The 21192-nt window shown below is 38.7% G+C and overlaps 1 protein-coding gene across 1 annotated transcript; it reads right to left on the bottom strand.

Moving 5' to 3' along the window:
* Window positions 1-1416: 1416 nt before the first annotated feature.
* Window positions 1417-19298, bottom strand: pank4 (pantothenate kinase 4 (inactive)). The gene is made up of 19 exons (XM_074678587.1): window positions 19144-19298; window positions 18615-18697; window positions 18229-18437; window positions 16575-16758; window positions 16127-16219; window positions 15881-16034; window positions 12850-13031; window positions 12554-12635; window positions 11060-11160; window positions 9826-9981; window positions 8309-8421; window positions 7928-8015; window positions 6027-6178; window positions 5430-5485; window positions 5148-5197; window positions 3609-3713; window positions 3425-3525; window positions 3253-3321; window positions 1417-3038 (listed from the first exon to the last, which is right to left on the bottom strand). Exons 1-19 carry the CDS (start codon window positions 19265-19267, stop codon window positions 2789-2791), a joined length of 2352 nt encoding a protein of 783 aa, XP_074534688.1. The 5' UTR covers window positions 19268-19298; the 3' UTR covers window positions 1417-2788.
* Window positions 19299-21192: the final 1894 nt, after the last annotated feature.

Raw genomic sequence — 21192 nt, 5'->3', positions numbered from 1 at the left:
TCACAGCAAAAGAAAGCTAAACAGGAGAATGATAAAGCACAAGCTAAAACACAAGTTAAGCTGTCTGTGAAAATGTTCATTCCAACCCACAGTCAGCAGTTATTCTGCAGTGGTCTGTTCAAACTTAATAGTCTATCAATAAAATGAAGAGTGAGGTTACGTTAGCTCTGCTTGGTGAGGTTGGAGTTGGTAGATGAGCACTGGTACTGGACAGAACCAGGATCTGGTCATGTTACACGTCTCAGAGCACCGGGCTGTAAGTAACACTGAACAGATAGTCTGCTCACCTTCTGGACACTGAACTACAAACTGAGTTTACAGAGTTTGATTCTTGTCATTTTTCACAACTACGAATGAATACATTGGCTTATTGCTTTGCATCCTGGGAAAAGTTGTCTTGAACAGAAAAAAGTAGTGTTAAAAAGAAAATCCACTCTCCTTGCAAGAGCCAAGTCTTTACAACAGGGGATGATGGTGCTCATGGGAAATTCAGTCTTTATCCCTGGAAAAAAATAGCCTTGAGGAAGCAACTACCTCCAATACTTGATTCACTTATTCAGATTTCACATGAATTTCATCTTTGATAGCATAGTTAGCTAAACCAAAGATCAAGACGAAAAGTGCAAAAGAAATTAGTTAAAAAGACATTTCCCTGAAAAAGAACAGGACTTTATCTTGTTAAAACATGGGTACTGTATAAAACAAGTCAGCAGCAGACAGACATAAGTAATGTAGGCTGTAGCTGACAAGTGCATATTAATATTAATGCATTTGTGGCACGAAACAGCACTGTGGCCATGTTCAGCAGAGTTATCGCATGTTGTAGATTTTCCTATTCTCATGCTGGCATAATTTGAAAAAAAGTTTGTAGCAGTGTGGGTGTGAAGCCGATAATGAGGTTTATATGCAGCACCTGAAAGTTTTGGTTCACCTGCAAAATATGTGAGAAAAATGATTAGATTTGAGCATTCACACGAGTGTGGGTGTCGTGGTCGGGGTCCATGAGCGTACCGAAGCTGTAAGGAAGCAAATATAGGAAGTCTTAAAAACCAGGGCAGATATTACACAGTCATACATAAATGTCACTAAATCCATGAGGGCGTGCTGCAGAACTGATGTGAGAGTGTGTGTGTGTGTGTGTTGGCAGACAGAGTGATGAGTTAGAGAGAAAGTAGGAGGACCCCCTGCCGGGCGTCCTCATGCATTATCAACCCGCAGCTCCCCAGCAGGCGTCAACCAGCACATACCGGGGTGTCGAGCTTTTATACCGCCGGGGGCAGGCTTGCTGTTTTTTAATGTGGGACACTTTAAACTCCTCTGCATGACTGCAAACTCTCCTCTCTCTCACACACACACACTGAGAGGAACGAACACAGACTGACACATGAAAAGGAGTAAAATAAAGGTTTTCACCATTTAATTAAAACTGATTGTCAGGAGAGAAATACACAAAGTTGTGCTTGGTGCGCTGAACTGAAACGATGCAAATGATTTGATATATGTGTATAAATATATACATATACACACACACATTCTGATATATCACATTTATGTACAAATGGCAATTAAGTATTGCGATGTGAGTCCACATTTCAAGAAATTGGAACTTCAGAGAACATTTTCACACTAAGGCAGGATTTCAAACTCAGATATTTCTGATGAAGTCACTGAAACAGGCAGCTTCTACACAGCCACAGAGTTTATTTTAACTACATGCTGCAAGATTATTGCCTCTGAATGACTGCAGTTTGGATGTAGGGATGGATTATAGCTTATACTAGTGCTGTTTATGACCCATGGACTCATGCCACAGTCAGCTATGACAGAGAGAATAGTTTTAGTGATGCTTTGATCGGAGTCACTTGGAATATTTTACCTGAAATATGCAGCGTTGATTTGACACCAAGCACCTTGGGAAGGATTTGAGAAATCATTAAAAAGAAATAAACTTCTCACAGTCGAATACTGCCACCTTGTGGAGGAAAAAAAATCTCTTTGATAAAGTGCTGCTTCCCTCTCAGATCACACGTTTTCCCTGATGCCACTCTAACAGCTACACACGTGACAAAAAGTTGTGTCGTTAATCTCAGTTCATTCAGCGGCAGTGATAGAAACAGAAACACGAGACGTATGGACGCTGTCTAGTGTTGGCGTGAGACTGCTGGAAAGCAAAAGAACATATTTTTGATGTTTTTGTAGTCTTGAACAGAAACTAAAAGATGCTTTTATCACATCAACCTCAAGGCACATTAAACACTTCAGATGAAAAGTGTTACAGCTGCAGTCAAAGAAAGACATCAGTTGTGTCTGCTTGCAGCCTTTCGACAACTGGTGCAAAACAGTTCAAAATGAATCAGTTATCTTCCAATCATCCGTCTAACTTGTACAAACATTTGTGGCCACATTTTGGCTTTTCTTTGACTTTGACAGTGTGTGGGAGTTAACCTGCTTTCTTCTTTTACATCCTTGTCTTTTTGAGTCATATTCTTAACAAGCAGAAGCTCTCACCTGTCAAAAGTCTGCTAGATGGTTACACATGAAAACAAACTCCAGATGCTGAAAATGATGTAACAAACTAAGAAATTGTGCAGGAAATTGGAGAAAAACTTTCCACAAAACAATGTGAATCCATTTTTTTAACACAACGTAAAACTTTCCTCACCTTTTCAACCAGTCTACATTTAAAATCAGCTCTGCAATCAGTCACTCACTCAGTGGCAGTATGCGATCGTCCTCCTTACATTCAGAACTCCAGCTTGTCTGCTCAACTTAAGCTCCCCTGCCACTCTCACAACGGTGTCAGAGCGGCAGAGTTCTGGCTTGGTGTCCCAGCCGGTACCTCGTACTTGAAGACGACGCTGAACAGCTTCCCGCCCAGTCGGTCAGCCAGCCACGAGTTCTTGATGACGGCCATCTTGAGGCTCTCGCAGCTCAGCATGGCGTAGTAGTTGGTGTGGATAGCTCGGCCCATTCCCTCGATGATCACCAGGTCGGTTTGACGCTCTCGGACCACGTTTGCCAACACTTTGTCCAGACGGCTGGAGGATGACAGGGACAGAGAACATTTCAGGGAGGTAAAAGATCGTAAAGCATCCCTCAGAAACTTTAGCAAGTGCTGTTGACTTGCAAACTGTCTTCATCTTAAGCTAAAAGATTTCATGATCACTTCAGCAAGAATTTGAAGATTGATTTCACAGGCAGAAAAAACTCCTTAAAAAAAAGGCCCAAATGTTAAACTGTCAACAAACCAACCTGAGATCCAGGCAGGGAGAACTGGAACCACTCTGAACCAACGTCAGCCGGTCTTCCCTCAGACCAGCCCTGCAAAAAAACACACCACAGTTTACTCAACATTTTCATGAAGAGCTTAAAAAGCTTGTAACAAATCTAAAAAGATACATTGTCTAATTTTGTGCACACTCACTGAATCACTGAGTCCATAGCAGCGATTCTCTCAGTCAGGATTTGTAGTTCCCCATTTGTCACATCATTTAAAGCCGGACCAGAGTTGCTCGCTAACACAACCTGATTGTAAAACAGAAGAAGACCTGGATCAAGACTTTATTGAATATATTTTCTACCTAAATGTGTCTGTAACAGCTCCTTACCTCTGTTCCTCGAGAGAGAAGCTCTCGGACAAAAGGCATCACTCCTAGAATGATGTCTACTCCACTATTATCTACGAAAAACAAGGCACACTTGTGAGGAGGACCCTGCAAGAGAAGAACCAGGATGGATGTATTCAAGAACTAATCGCCACATGTTCACACCACAGAAACACTTAGCAGGTGAATGAGAGATCACAGCGGAGTGCAAAAGAGCTGTCCTGTGTTTTTAAACTCATGTCTAATTAAAAGAGAGCAGTGTCAGATGAGGAGAGGAGAATTTATTTCACACGTCCCCTCTCTGGTTTGATTAAAAGGTTCATGGTTCAGGTTTGTTTGTCTAAGCTGTATAACTCATAGGTGCTGCTGTAGGAGCTACTTAAGTGTGTCACAGCAGGTTGGAGAGTGGATCTGATGCAGGTGGTCAAACTTAAATGCAAATGTCAGTAGTGTAAAAGTAATTCTAGACGCATCAGTAAGACTGAATTGTGTTTGTAAACATCAGTGTCAGCACTGATTTTCACAGTCCCTACATTTTGCAGACTTGTGAAAAAGCTGAGGCTAAAAGTGAGTTTTTAATTCAGAAACAGGTTGAATTTCTCTTTTAATGTTAAAAAAAGCATCTTATTGCTGCAACTTTTCACCTGTTTTAGATAATGGAGACCTTTTTTACATGCATGCTTCTACACAGTGTCTCCATATGGTGGATAATGCCTCTGACTCATCATTGTGAGTTGTACCTTCGGGTTGGATGGCCTGCTTTGGCGACCCGTAGGGTCACATATTGGTACACTTTTATCTATAAGGCAGATTTTGGTCTGCTGCCCCAGGATTTATGTGTTTTTATCATGCAGAAAAGTACTGGACAGTCTTCTCTGTGTTCTCAGAACCTCATTATGCTCTGTGTCCCAAATGCTCGGACAGAAGTTTGGAAAAGGGCTTTAGGGTACTATGCACCCTCATCTTGGAACGGGCAGCAGAATGACTTAAAGCTCAAGGAGCTTGTGTCTTTGAAGGTTTTTAACTCTAAAATGACAGACATGGAGGCTGGCTCAATAAGATGCCAGAGTTTTAGCTCAGCTGTTTGAACAGTTGTTTCCTGGAACGTGATCTTAATCCATTATCTTGTGTTTTAATGACTGTGCTTTGTCTCTTTTTGTGTTTCTTGTCTGTAACTTTGTGATTTTGCTGCAGTCTGTCTTGGCCAGGTCTCCCTTGAAAGAGGTTTTCAATCTCAATGGAACCTGGTTGAATAAAGGTTAAATACAAACTAAATAAAAATACATTTCTTTTATTGATACATTAATTACTTTTTGGAACTTGAAATGAACTGCGTTAGCTCAGCAGTTACATCACACATCTCATCTGAAAGGCTTTAGATCTGAAGGCTACAGGACCCGTTGCCCTTCTCTTCATGCTGTCCCTCCTTCTCTCTAGCTTCCTCGTCTGTCTGCAGTCCTATCCTCCAAATAAAAGCATTAAAAGCTCAAGCTTTGAAAGAAATTGTAACAAAAAGGTAAGAGAGGTGGGAAAGATCCTGACCTTTAGTCTCTCAAACCACTGGTCGTAAGAATCGATGAGCCACGGCCGCTCTGAGAGGAAAAAAAGAAATTAAAAAGAAATCAGTCTGAGGATTGGAGCGACCTCTGTGAGGACCTTTTACATCCATCAATCTGACACTTGTCTTATCAGCTATCATAGCTCAAGAAGACTTTAAATGATGTGAAAACAGCTAAACCAGTCTGATGTCCAGGTGTCAAAGGTTCAAAGGCAAAAGAAATGGAACAAAATATGAAAAGAAAAAAAGAAAAAATACTTAAATACCTTCCAGCTGTCGCTTTGCCTGCTCAAACCCAAACTCAGGGTCAGATTCAAGGACACTGCAGGACAGCAAGAAAATATGCAACAGTTTAATCAGCTCCAAAGGTAAATCACAGCATCAGACTTTTTAAACATGCAAACATGAAAGTTTAAAAGCTGCTGGCTGCTCTCAGATCAACACGTATTATTTGGTTTCTTGAAGACTTGAGTGAATCCTCCTGAGTGAGTTCATCTCTTTTGGATTTCTGAAGTGAAACGATGGGATTGCTCAAAACAGGTGAACTCAAACACTTCAAAAGAGAAGAGAAATAAAGATATATAAAAAAAGTTTTGAATCATTCAGAGCAGTAGTTTCTGTAGGCAGCCCTCAGGCAAATTTTTCTATTTACTCCCTCTCCAGGCTGCCAAATGTTTGTCCTCTCACTACCAGAGGGGCAGCCCACTTATCAAAAGAAACATCAAAAATGCCAGAAACTCAGCAACTCCCTGTCTAAGAAAACTACAAAACATGCAGACGGCGCCTCAGCCACCCCCACAATCAGACAGACGAGATGAAACAACCAGCCCGTCTGCTCTCAGGATATAAAACCATCCACTCACTCAGACACAGCCTTGGCTCCCCAGTCGAACACATTTCCGGCCAGGACGCCCCTGACAAGGGCGAACTGTCTCTCCTCCCAGCTCAGCTCATCCAGGATCTTCACGGCCCTCTGGTAGTACTTCAGAGCGCCATCATTTTCCTTCTGTTTGATCTGTGAGACCAGGGAGAAGATAATACTGAGTGAACACAACATAAGATAAATAAGAAAGACGCAGCATTCAGGATCTTGAATCCTCCCCAGTGAGTATGTCTGATTTCTAGCATTAAATTGTCATTATACTTCATCAAACCACTTTCATTCAAAAGTAGGGATGGGTACCTTTCACATTTGAAACAATACGATAGTGATGCTCGGTACCTGGCAACGGTACCAATTTTTGGTACTTTTTGTGTTTATGTGGCAAAAAAAAAAAAAGTTTAATAATAAAATCTCATTTTTTTTATTTAACATATTTATTCTTCATTATATAACCTTGCAATGCTGTGTTCATGTCCAGCATGGAAAATTGCCTACTCTTCTGCTCTGCCACAGCCACAAGGATGCATTAAGGTACCTAAATATCGCACCTTTCAATTTTACATGAATCGGTACCTGGTACTTTTGACAGAATTTGGTCGGTACCCATAAAAGTACCTGATTCTGTACCCATCCTTACTCAAAAGCCAAAATGGAATATAATATTCTAAGACATCACCAGCACCATTTAAAGCCTAAACTTCTGCTCCAGCTGGTGAAATTTACTTCAAGTTACCATGAAGAACATTTGGTTTGTGTAGATTTTGGCTCCCCCTTTGGATGATTCAGAAACTTTTGAACCTTTGCATGTTCTCCTGTAAAAGTATGAGCCAACATAAGCTTGCTGTAAAGTGAAATCTAAATGGTTAGCTAGAGGAGTCCCAGTCCGATATTGATATCGGATATCGGTCTGATATCAGCAAAAAAACAAGTATCGGACTATATTGGAATGCATCTATAATCTCCGATATAAGCAGTCCACTCCAGACTCCGCTCCTGCTGTTTTTATTTGATTTATTTAGGTTATTTTCTGGGTCTTCTAATTTATTCTTTATTTTATTCTCTTACTAGTATATTCTTATGTTTGATGTTAAAATTTCTGTTACCCATTGGTTAATAATAAATGGCTCAGTTTTTCCTCATACCTACTGTTGCTGACTACTGTTCTTTGTTTGAATAATATCACTTAATCAAGCCTTTTCTAACATGACAGAAATACTACAAAATAAGTAATAAAAGTATGCATGTTTAATACTGATATCGTATCGATTACTATCAGTATTGGCCAATACTCAATGCTGCAGTATTGGTATTGTATCGGAAGTGAAAATGTAATATCGGGACATCCGTATGGTTAGCTAAAGAACGTTTGATGTGAAAAGAAGAAGGTTAAAGGTTTAGGAAAGAAATATGCTGCCATCTAGACAATCCCTTTTTCATTGAGAGCATAAATATTTCAGCCAGACGACAGCTTGTCTTCATAGAAGAAGAGTCTGACTACTAAACTGCTCTTGGTCCCAACTTTTCATCCTTTAAAAAGATTTGACGTGCAGAGGAGATCCTAAACTTTTGAGCAGTTGAAATCCTACATTTGGAAAGAATGAGATAATATTTCACATTTTTCTTTCCAAACTCCAGAAAGTGGTCTTTCTCTGTTTTCAAACATTTACAGAGTGTTTTTAGAAAAGAGAGATGCAACACAAGGGTAAACACTGCTCCCATCTGGCCGTAGGTACAGATCCCTGGTGTTCAAAGAGCTCCGTTTGGCAACAGCTTTTTCCTGTCTGTCACCGCACTCCTCAACAAAAAACTCAAAATAACTTCATAAAATAGGAAAAGCCCACCAAAAGTAAAACACAGTAAAAAGATATATGTGAGTCAGACCTTGGAGTAGGGATCAGGAAAGTTGAACTCGTTTAAACAGTGTTCCCTGGTGTCTAACAGACTTCTGACAGTGAGGGATCCGTAAGCACTAGGTGAGAAGAGAAGCACTCTACGTTAGTCAGAGAGAAAAACTAACACAACAGAGTCAAACAGGACTACTTTTAAAACAGTTACATCAAACTACTAGAACGTCAGACTAATTTAGGAGCATTTTGGAGGGTTTTTGGTATAATTTCAATGAAATGCTCATTTGGAACCAGTAAACAGATAAATCTAATTTTTTTCACTGGCAGAGAACATCAGTAGTCATAGAAGGTTTGAGAACATGGAACTAATGCAGAAGCAAAGAGAAAAGTTCAATTAAAGCATAAAGAGTCTTACAAAGGCTGGTGTCGGAGGGTTTGCAGTTTGTGTCTGTATTTGTGACGGAACTTCTCGGCTCGCTCTGCCGCCTCTGGCATGTCAGGCTGGCTCGCTACGGCTCTCTTGACTACCTGCTCGAAAAGGGCAAATAACATTCATCAGGGGCACATGCAAATATCAACAAGCACAAGGCTCAAACCAAGCAAAAGTGCTCATGGTCTTTCAAGAACCATAAACTAGGGACAAAACTAATAACGGCCGGGCTGATTATCGGGGCCAATATTTGGCATTTTGGGGCATTTTGGCATCGTCCTTTCTTTTTAATAGGCCGCTAAGAACCAAATTTAAAACTGTGTTGTTGCAGCTCTGACGCAGCTGCTCCGCTGTCTGCAGTCACTACTCAGTCCCCAGCACTGTCCCACCCACAGTACCATCTGATTGGTTACAAGCAGAGCCATTGCTTGGGCAACAGCCAATCAGCAGTGCAGTTATTACAGTTATTGCAGTTACATTGAAATTTTGGAAAACTTTATTTACTGTAGAAAAGTTAAGCTATTTATTTTTAAAGTTTCATTTAAATTTATAAAACATGCTGCTGAGCCTGAGAGCTGTTTAATAAACTCATGCTTAAAGGTAGTTGAATTAAGTTAAGTGTTGGAGTTTGTATTGTTCAAAATTTTGACACCAATACTTGCACTTTGACTGCAAATTAATATCAGCTTAAAATATCGGTTATCGGCCTCCTTTACTACAAATAATCAGCCTGGAAAAATTCAATTCAATTCGGTCTATCTCTACCATAAACCACGAAGAAAAATCAAGCCTAAGCTTCCTTAAATTTTGGGTCAGTTGTCATCTTCACAGATGTAGCTGTTTATGTAAAAAAAACTGAGAACTAAATGACTTTGAACTGAGCTGTTAAAAACTAGTGGACGCTATCACTATATCATAAAATGGTAGTATTTGTGAGAAAAAAACTAAGATACTTATACATTTACTGCCATAAATTTGTCTCATGAAATAAATTCTTAGTTAAACCTTTATATTACCCTTTTAAAAATTGAAGGCATTTTATGTGTATGGGAATCTTTAAACATCAGTCTTGTTATTTCCTGTTCACATTATTTTCTTGTTAATTGTTGCACCGACACACCAAATCAAATTCCTTGAATGTGCAAATGTACTTGGCAATAAAACTTGATACTGATTCGGATAATTAATGAGACTCTGGTCTTTGTCAAATAGATTTTAGATATCTTTAAATTGTCTCCAAGTTTTCTGATAGTCTGGATTTTCAGATACCATGTTAAGCTTTGCAGTTTAAACCATCGTGAAAAAAAATCCAATCTCAGTCAAATTTTAGGAAATAAAAACAATTTTGGGTCACCTTAGCCTGCAGAGTGAACATAGTAAATGTCACCACCCAACATCTACAGAACAGGTTGTGAGTTTAACACTTGAAATCTCTAGTTTGTGTCAAATGTCTCAATTTTGTGCTGCTCTGTTTCTTTTAATAACCTGTATTTTTACCGTACCCCGTCTAGAGCATCTTCGAAGCAGTAGAGCCAGTACTCGCGGGCCAGAGCGTCTTCTGTGAGGTCCACAGTGTCTGGGATGTACGACGATGCGTCCTGTAGCAGAGGGAGATTCACCAGCTGCCTCTCCAGACGGTCCATCTCCAGCATGTCGAACTAGGCATAAAAAGAGAGGAAGGCGTGATTTCTGTGTCTCTATGAATCCAGACTGCTCTCTGAACTCCCAGCTCAGAAAATCTCACAGCCCATCACAATCTTTTAATTCAGGATTTTACTCCACATATCATACTCTGTTATTCTCTCACTTATGTTAGGACTTGTGCTGCAACTACTAAAAGCAGAAAGGGAAATGCACTACTTAGGAAAAAGGAAGGAAAGTTCAGGAAAGATTAAACCCTAAGAGCCAGCAGATTCATTAATTGCCAGGCACAATCAATACTCCATTAGAGGGAATCGATTATTTTTAAAGAACACATTAAAGGGATAGAGGATTTTGGATGGACAAGCAAAAAAGATGAGTAAATATTTAATCTGTTGTGTAGTATCACACCAGAGAAAATGTAAATGCAAGCTGAGAAAAGCAGGAAATGAGGGTTCCAGCGAATCCCAGGACGGCTAATGCTGAGGTTGAAGTTCCTGAAGCTCTACAGAGACCTGCAAGCTCAAAGTATCACAGCATGGAGTCAAAGTAGAAATCCAAACACACCAAAGACTTCTATTTTCCATTTCACAGCAAACAAGTCAACCAACAAGAGTTTAGTAAGGACAAACACTGAGGAAACACTTTCCATGAAACCTTAGCTCAGCTAAAAATAACCTCTCCCAGGTCTCTTTCAACCTGGAGCAAGTAAACAAAGCAAACGGCTGACAGGACTAAATACTCGAGTCGAGTGTTAACAGCTGCAGAACAAGGCAATGAGAGCGGGAGCCAAATATCGTCAAACCAGAGCACACGGGAGAAGCAGACAGAGGTACTTACAGAAAACTGAAGGAGTGAATTTTAAAGGAGGAAGAATGTGAGGGGAGGAGAAGAAACATTAGCATTAATGAGAGTCTTTGGATGATTTCTGTGGGGTTTGTCAGGACATTACTGTTGATAAAACTGTTAAGCTGAACATTTATGTAACAGAGTTCTACAGGAAGAAGTTAAGAGAGATAAAAACAAGTTAACCAAAAGGATTGTGAAAATAGTTCAAGTGGTTTCCAGTCACTATTTCTGTCTCTGCAGACTCACCGTTCCACTCCGTGCTCGCTGCATGGGATTCATATCAGGAGAAACGCTCATCAGGCCGGAGCTTCCTGCATAGTTCTCCCCCCAGCTGTACTGGTTTGGATCTGGAAGAGAATAAAATAGAGATATAATGTACTTTTTAATGTTATCACACTTGATCACAGTGCATTTATCATATTTTAATTTCATAAAGATTCAAGATGTTTATGCTATCATGGTTATTTCAGGAATATTCTGAAGGGACTTTTTCTTAGCTGTATGAACGGGTATTGAGTTAGTTTAGTTTGAGTTAGTTATATTGTTTTGTAGAGAATAGCTACCATCAGTAGAGCCAGAAACACTAGCCTTCAGTACCTTTTTTCAGGTTAACGCACACATGCATGCTGTTTTTGTGTTTGTTTACACTATAAACAGCCAACATACAATTTATCTCTACAGATCAAAGGCAAGGCAAGTGTATTCATATGGCATGTTTCAGCAGGCTATTCAACATTCTTTACAGACGGAACAAATTAAAAGAAAACTATTAAAATTCAGTTAAAAAGCAGATTAAAATGGATAAAATACAATAAAACAAAATGAGATTTAAAAAAAAAGTTGAAACAGATTTGAAACAGATTTCAAAATGCTACCAAACTAAACTGCATTCCTCAACAAGATTCCATCCATTATCTGTGCTTGTTTACATCCAGGTAGTAGAGCATTAAGGCATTATGGCAATACTGCTTCATAATTAACGAGAGCTGCAGCCTTGGCCAGCAGCAGGTAGCTGCACTACAGCTTTAACACAACATCTGACCAACATTTCAGGGGTTAAACGATAAAAATAATTCATTTATTCAGCTGGATAATTCAGTAGCTAACTAACAAGGGAAAAATGTTAGTTGTGTGGTACAACTGTGGGAACTTCTTCTGCTGGAAGTACAGACAAAAAGAGAGATATCTTTAAACAAACACATTCAAATGTAATTTAGCTTTTCTCTAATCAACTCAATTTTTTTTTGTTTTGGGTCCCCATGTTCTGTATCTTGAGCCTGTGTCAGTCTTGCTTTACTCTGCTTAGGTGTTAAGTTTAGTGTCTTTAAGATGAAGTAAATCAAAAACTGAAACAGGAAAGTTCAATGTTTTTACAGCTGAAGTCCAGGGATTTCATTCATTCCTGTTGCCAGTGAAAACTTGCAAGAATTCTGACTTTTCGAGTCGGATCAGCTCTGATGTGAGGAGGGGGACTTGCATGGAGTGTGAGAAGACTATAGCAAAAAGATAAGCACATGTCAATTCTCACTAAATATTATTTAGAATAATACTTTATTCCTCCTCCTATGAGCTTAAATATACTGTACTGCTCTGTTTGTCCACCACATAAGATCCACTTACTTCAGCTTTGCTGTGCAGTAATAAAAGGACAGTTTAAACTGTAACTGCACAGGAACCCTTTGCACAGAAAGCCTAACAGTCAGAGGACAGTATTATGTATGAGTGGTGCTTTTTTCTTACTGTCCTCCTCTGCTCCTTTAAGAAATGCTCCAATGGCTCCCAGATAACCTTCATGTCTCAGGAACAAGGCCTGAACTTCACCCTGCATTATCAAAACAACAAGGAGGAGGAAGTTAGATCATAAAAATCTGGGTTGGAGGTGAAATGTTGTGAAGTTCAGTCATTAACAAACAGAGTTCAGGACCAGAGGACCTGATTTAGAGCTCAAGAACACTCGTGTTCAGTGTGTAATTTAATAAAGAAGTCACGCCGTAAGAGGCAGGAGCTTTTAGTCAGAGGGGAAAGTAAGTTCTTGCCTTGGTGAAGAAGTTAATGCTGTATGTGATGGTGTGCATGGTGACAGGATGTCCTCGAATAAAGAAGCCTCCAAAATAAACTCTGGACAAGTTGTGCAGCTTTGCGTACAGACAGGCCAGCTGCCCGATGTCGTTACTGATCATGTGGAGTAGACTCTTCGCCATGTCTTCTTTAGAAAATTCTGTGAATCAAAACAGAATATCTTGTTAAAAAGCACAATAGAGATGCTTACGAGAGTTAAATGACTGCACATTTACAACAAGACACCAGAAAATCTCCAGTAGTTCTGCTTCAATCCACTCTGGTTATCCAATCCTCTAAGAAGGAAAACTAAACAACAAATTGCGGTGACCTCTCAGCCTCCAAAACTGATTTTTTGTCTTTATTAAATAAGTATGACGCGATTTAACTTAACTCCAAAACAGAGAATAACACCAGATGCACATAATCACTCTGGAGGGTATATTCAGTTCCCCCTCTCAGCTGTTGAGTCATGCTGCACACACAGGCTGAAAGATACACACACTGATGATCTGACTTTATCCTGCTTTTATTGAATCCGTTCCATCGTTTGCTTGGTGTTGAGGTTTGAGAATTTATCTGTTAAAAAAAATGAGAATACTTTAATTTAATTGTAAAATAGTGCTGCAGGCTGAGAGAGGTGTCGCAGCAGAAACAAGTTCTAAATCATTTATTAACTATTTATGGATCTGTTTATCTTGTGTTTATTGATTTCAACTTGTTTTTATTTACCTTGTTTTTACTGACTGATAGCTGAGTTTCTATTTTTAGTTTGGACTCGGGGTTACTATTCAAGCATTGAGCACTTCAACATGTTGTCGTGTCTCATCCCGTTCTGTTTGTTGGTTGTTGCTGAACGCTGACTGACTCACTGCAAACCAAATCTATCCGTGGTACAGTACAAATAAAGTAACCCTTGAACCTTGAACCCACATGCTCAAACAGGAGACTACGGGCACACACTGATGAGGAGGTGCCCAGTACACAAACTAGCAACAGCTCCAGCTTGAATTCAGGACTTGGTCAATGGAAGATCTGAACCTCCGGTTCCCAAGCCAAGTCTAGTTTAAAGCCTCTTTATTCAGTGCAATTAAATATGAAGGCCTGTGTCAATGGAAACTTTGCTTAAAACAGCAATAAAAAAGAATCTAAGCTGTTTACTTTCACTTCACCACATTGCTGTATCACTCATTAACTTTGACATAAATAAAAAATTACTAATATTTGGTTATTAGGGATGTTCGATACCACCATTTTCCAACCCATACCAGTATGAGTACTCTCTCTGGAGTACTCACCAGTACCAAGTACCGATACCACTTGTACTTTTAATACATAAAGTTTCGATCATTAGTAACAGATCATTTTGAACAAAGGCAGCACAGTCACTCTGTCATTAAGTCCAAATCAAAACGTAAATTCTCTCTGAGTTTCTTTTTTGTTTGTTTTTTTTAGTAAATTAACCAAAGTGCAAAAAAAATTAACAACTATCAGAGTTTTAGTAATTTGTTATAATAGACCAAAGTGCAATAAAATATAGTTTAACTGTCAACTCTCCCTGGTTCTTTTATATTGTCTGAACAGGACCTGACAAATTTGCAGTGGTGTCTACTGCTGCAATGTAGCGCCACCTACTGGGGAGGAGGACTTGAGTATCAGCTGCTGGTATCAGCAGCCTTTACTACTACTGATAACTTTAATTTACACTGCCATTGGCCCGATACCGATATTTGGTGTCGGTACTCGCCAATCCCTATTATTTATGATACTAATGCTGATGAAGATGATGTTTATATGAAAGAAAGCAGTCAAGTTAAACAACAAATTCATTTAAGTGTCCTGCTTTTACTTAATCACACAATATCCAGAAAGATAAATACCTAAATCAAACTCTACACTTTCTGTAGGAGCCATAAGGTTCGGTAGCTAGTGTTGATTATTTTTGACAATTCATTCCTTCAACAGTTTTGAGATAATTTCTGATAATTTGCTCTTATGTGTGGTTTAAATGATCTGATTCTGTCATATGTAGCAGGGGGATTGATACAGTAAATGAATGTATTTCAATATTGTGAATATTTTTTTGCATGATTTTTTGCTAAATTGATCAAGTGATGGTTTTGTATTGAACAACTGATCATTTTGTTTCATAAAACTCCAGACTGTCCACAGAATATGATTTCATTTTGTTTGTCATAATTGCAAACCCTAACCTCTAAGGAGTGTTTTTAGATTCTTGTCGCTAAACTTGCAATATTTTCCCCTAGACTTTTTTCTGCAGCTACTTTCTGATTTTCTTGGATTTCTAAGTTAAAAGAATTTTTGGTGAAACTTGTGTTATCAGTACACTCATTTTTAACTCTGAACTGGAACCCTGTGAACCGATCTATGTTTTCTGGAAAGCAGCAGATGGACAATCTCAGGACTGTGCAGCAAAAGTTGTGAACTTCTGCTGAGTGTTGCCATCTCCATATTTCATAACAGTCACACGTACACACAAAGAACAAGGCTGTATCAGAAGTAGGTGAGAGGTCATCAGTGTAATCCAGTGAGGGTTGTGTCACACTAAAACAGGACACTTCAAAACCCGGTCTTCGTCTCAAACACTTCTCCAACTCAACAGAAATATGTATGAGACTGAAATATCATTTAAAGAGCAACATTTCCTCTTTTGTTCATAAAGTTTGCAGCTGAAGAGGTCTGAGTCAGCCTGAGTTCACAGAGGCTATAATAAGCTGTTACACTGTTATATGAGGATGAACATGGAGGTGTATTTTTCCATATTCCAGGTTCAATTTTTATGTTTTACAGATGATACAAATAAGCTGAAAGTTCCTGTCCTTTAAGATGTCTTTTTTGCAGCTTAATGTATTTTAAGGCCCAATTATAAGAATTTAAGTCAGGAAAAAATGTATAATTTACCAGGTGACTTATTACAGTAACATCGGTAGCATACGCATACATTACAAAATGCAAGAAGACATTAATGTCAGATCAGTTATACGTCACCTTTGTCAGCAGTCGCAGACTTTCCAAAACTGCTCGCTATAAGATCTCCAGTCAAACCCAGCGACCCGTACGATCCTCCGTAGATATCTTTCACGAGCATATCGACACTTGTGTGCTGCCCTCTGGAGGCCAATTGAAGCAGCTCATCAAATCTCTGCGACACAGAGGAAAGGTAAAGGTGATGATGCTGCATTTTTAATGACGATGGAAATGTCAATCCGACAGGAAAAAGATGCTTTGACAAACCTTTGTTTTGGTGAGCAAGGCTCCAAGACCCCAGAACGTCCCTCCACCTATTGAGCTTCCTCCTATTCGCTCAAATTTGTCCTCTGACTCAACCTGTTGGAGAGGAAGAGAGGGACTCAATAGTCCATTGTGTAAAATAACCAGAGAAGAAACTCTGATTTAAACAAATGTTAGCCATCTGGAATAAAGAAACTAGCAAGGTCAAACAAACACAGACCACAGCAGACTGAGGCAGACATAACCAAGGACTAAATCTATCTGTGCAGAGGACTGGATGGTGGATAAGAGTACAAAAAGAAGATTATATCAGTTATCCGACCGTAAAAAGACAGGAGAGGATACAATTTTAGGTCAGGGCTGAAACTACAACTATTTCTATATTTAATAAATCTGATTACTTCTGTTTGGGGTTTAAAACATAAGGAGATATTACTGGTTCACTCATTACCTTTACTATGGACACACCAGAGCCGATGTTCACAAGCAGGTAAGGGAAAATCTCTGGATAAGTTGTCTGGAAGCGAAACTCTGAGTCAGCGTGCTTGGCGTACACAAAAGCCTCGTGGGGAATGTTCTTAAGCACAAAGTTACAGCCTTTTATGAGGCAGGTCATCTCGTCCTCTTTGTCCACTCTGCAGCAAGGAAGGAAGCACACAAAGAGTCCATCAGCTTGAATCATTGTCAGAGAAATGTGGAACCAAGCCACAGCAGAAGTTTGACAACATGACCTTGACTGAGAAAAGAATTGAAATTTTAACAATTTGCAGAATGTTGCTGCAGCTCTTGTGCTTATGTGATTTCTTGGAAAGCAAGAGACTAACTGATGGTGGTTACAGTTAAGTTCATAAACTGCTACTAGTTTGTGTGTTCCTTGGGTCTTTTTGGAGGAAAACAAATTCACCTTTGTTAGAAATACAGTAGCTGAGTGACAAGAGGTAAATACAGAAGGAGGGAAGCTGCTGGGCTGTCTTCTGATACTCTTACCAGAGCCAGAGACATGGCTAAGGAGTCTTTACAGGGCGTAAACTGAAGAAACACTGACATCAGATAATCACCAACCAGGTTTGACCACACTTGATCATCTTCAGGGTGAGGCAGGTTCAGTCATACCTGTTTTTAGGGTTTTTATGATTAATGCCTTCTTTAAATAATGAAGGCATTTAACCGTACCCTTAGCCAAAGTGAGATTGCCTGAAGAAAGCCCTGCAGCTTCCCTCCTTGCATTTCTGTTTATTCAGTGGGAGCTATGACATGAATTCTAAACCTCTTCTTTAATATATAACCAGACAGACATTTGTTTTTTAGGAGACTAGGTATCAGTAGAAAAGTTTAAAAAGAGGCAGTTTATTTTTTAGTGTTCAATAAATTCTATTAATTAATTTGCATTTCAGAGAAAGCAACAAGAGTGAATGTGTTAGTGTTGATGTCACACGATAGATATTTAAAGATTAACACAATACTCATGATGTGAATGTTCCATGTTGTTAACATGTCAACATTTTTGGCTTGTGAACTGTGATCCTCATTTTCATAAGAGTATTCAATGGAATATTCAACATCTGGAAAAGGAGTGGGAGATATGTCTTTGCTGTCATTTCAGACATAAATTCTGTTTTCCTTTTGCTGAAAGGAAAGACTCACTGCTGCTTTATTTATGCCCCTTTATGACTGTGCTACAGGCTATTATACATGCATCATCTCAATGCCTCCACTCTCTGGATACTGTGTACATTAAGGTTTATTTCAGTCTTAAGGTCTTAACTCATCACCGCTCTCTGTATGCCTGTTTTGCCAGCCTCACAGTATATCACAGACATGTTTGAATTTATAAGGGAATGCTTAACTTGCTCCACTCCTTTCAAGTGTTTATATAACTATTTTCAAGTGCTGGAGGCTACAGTCTTCATTCTGTGACCCTTTTATTAGACATATTTTTTACTTTCTGACAGCAGAGTTTAGATACACTGTTCCTGCGGCTGGGAATCTGCTGCAGGAGGATTTGGGTCTTGCAGCATGACTTTTGATTCCACATGCAGCGCTTTACAGCATGAGACCAACACAGGGTGACACAGCACAGATAATGAGTTAGTATTTTTACTCACTTGAGCCCGAGTTTCCTCTCGATGAGTTCCTTAAACTTGTGCGCTCCTCCGCCAGTGGCTTTGATAACTTTGGTGTCTGTGTTGACCAGATGGTCTTTGATGAAGTCCAAACATGTTTCGATGTAAGCATTTTCAAACTTTATAAAGTGCAGGCGTGCAGTGACTTCCTCCTGCACGGATATTTCATACAGGTTGTTGCTTGCAGCCTCCTAGAAAGACAGGAACACAGAATATTATATCCATGAAAATCTACCTTTCATGGCATGTGAGGATATCAATTGTAGCTATGTTTTGCGTAAAAAAAATGTTGATTAAGCTGCATGTAACAGTCCAAAATGAAACCTGAGGCATTGTGGATTTTATAGACACTGATGTGGATTATTTACCTTTGTATTGTGGTCGAAAGATCGTACTTTGGCCACTTTGTGCTGCACAGTGGAGTAGTAAGCAAGCTTCGTAAGGGACCCACCTGTTAAGGCAAAACAGCAAAAAAATACAAAATAAAAAACCTTTGTATGATTAAGACTTTACATGTAAAATCTGGATCACGGTCCTGAAATGAATGAACTTCTAGTAAACTGTAGTGGGAGAGAAAATAGAGCCTTGCCACAGGGTAGCTAGCTGATAACGCTGCTGCATTTGATAAAGTTGTCCCAGTTAGAGTTACGTCTACTACATGAGTTAAAGACCATTCAGAAACGTCCATTCTCCGCGTACGCACACCTTTTGATAAATAACTTTAAATAAAACAAGACTTAAAGCAGCTGGTTGTATTGTTGCCTTGTTTACTTTCTCCTAAAGTCATGTGCTGTCATAGTACCAGACTGCGGAGGAGCTGCTCCATAAACACGGAGATAAGAGCTGTTGGAGCAGAAACGGCAATGAAAGAGAGGAAAGTGTTGTGTTCTCACGTACCTATATCAATTGCGAACCGCTTTGCATTCTCCAAATTGCGGAATATCTCGTCGGGAGGCAGGGTAATGCTTTTATCCATGGTGTGACTACTTGTGCTGCTGTCAAGTCGAACACATTCCGCCATGGTCGACAATGATTTGACGCTGCGTGCGTGGCTTGCGTGAGGACGTGATGGCGTTGACCAATCAGAGTGCACGTACAAGCCTGAGGCGGGGGGGCGTCGACATGTAAACAATTCAACACCACTGTATGCACAGTCAGCAATTTTGTTCATTTTTTAATTCATGAAATGTAGCAAAACGTGTAAAATATGCAACATATATTCAGCTCATAGATTCTAAACATGTCACTATCAGGTCAATTGCATATCTTCATACGATCTCCAAATCTACAATCTCCTAACACTGATTAAAATGCAGAAAAGAGCCATCAGATTCATCAATAAAACAGGATTTAGAGACCACACAAACAGATTTTTCCTAATAATATTCAAAGCAAGAAATAATTTACTTCTAGATAACATAAGAAAACTGTTTACAGAAAGAGAAGGAGGTTATAGTTTAAGAGGGGAGCTGAACTTTAAAATACACCTGCTAGAACAACATTAAAAAGTATGTGTTTGTCAATATCAGGGGTTAAATTATGGAACAGATTAACAGATGAATTAAAGAAAAGTAAAACCATAGGCATATTTAAACGAATATTTACAACACAACTTTTAAATAAATATCGGGATGAAGAACATTAGTTTGACCCAGGGCGGTAATGACAGAGTCAATTAAAAACAAACAAACAAACAAACAAACAAACAAACAAACAAAAAATATACTGAAATTAAATATAATATAAAGGAAATGTTATGCTGTGACTGTGTATGAAAGTATAAATATGTAAAAGTTAAAATATCAATGTAGGAGTTGTGGATAAAAGGGGTAGGATTAAATAAGTGTAACTTCTTCCTACTCCTTTTCGAGCATGTAGATCTGTAACACATGCAGGTTGTTGCTGCAGTCTTCGTTTTCTTTTAATTTTAATATGCATGTGTTTGTTTATGGTAACGACCTATTTTCTGTTTTCTTTGCATGTTCGAAATAAAATTCATCCATTCATTCATTCATTCATGTTTTGTTTTACTTTTCTTTTATCTTAATCTTTGTAAACCTTTATCTTTTTCTCAGCCCTAAGGGTGATTTTTTATTTTTCAAATATTATCCAAGGTTTGGTATAAAATACTATCACAATAAGGGTCCTTTAAATAAGGATATGTCACCAGTGAATTTATGTATATTCAAAATTAATAAGTCTTACTCATTTATTCTTTTCATTTGCATGTTCAGAATTGACACCTCCAATTCAATTAAATAAAAAAAATCTAACCAACAATTTATAAATAATTTTTTAACTTATTTTGTCACTTTATTACTTATTTGAAAACAACAAAACACTGACTCATTTTTTATGCATAAAGTGTACTCTACAGTGTTATATAATTAGAGTAGAACTGTTGTTTTTTTATTGTTGGGGGCCTAACGATTGAAGATAATCATAATTCATGAAATTGAAATGAATATAAATTTCTTCTTTGCAAGTTATTACTCTAAAAAAAGCGGACCATATTTTTATTTTCAAACAATCCTTCCATCCAGCAACTCCCCTCTCCAATGGAACATAATTTACCATATGGGGAACAGCTTGATACCTTTTCTCCTCTTAAATGAAAGAGGTTTATGACAAATATGTAGAAAGAGGTTTGAATTATTAAATATTAACTTGCCTGTTTGGCAAAAATCCTAAACAAGCTGCTGCAAATGGGTGGATTAGTCACAGCAAACTCATGCTGTGCAACAACACTTTGTTTGAACAAAATAATTTAAAAAAAGTTTTCAGCTTTGTTGGGCTAGATTTCAGGTACATAATGGCATGTGACTGTGACATGCTGTTATAATGATGCTATAATATGATTAAGTGGTTCTGCCTAAAATGCAATGTTTAGCTCAAAAAGCAGCTAAATTAATGACCTGAATTTGTAGAATAAGAGGGTTTGACCAA

The sequence above is a fragment of the Halichoeres trimaculatus genome, unplaced genomic scaffold (genome assembly GCF_033239565.1).
Source record: "Halichoeres trimaculatus isolate MK-OKI-2021-1 unplaced genomic scaffold, fHalTri1.1 fHalTri1_scaffold_1, whole genome shotgun sequence".
In the NCBI taxonomy this organism is placed as follows: Eukaryota; Metazoa; Chordata; class Actinopteri; order Labriformes; family Labridae; genus Halichoeres; species Halichoeres trimaculatus.
This window is presented reverse-complemented; position numbering and strand designations above follow the sequence as displayed.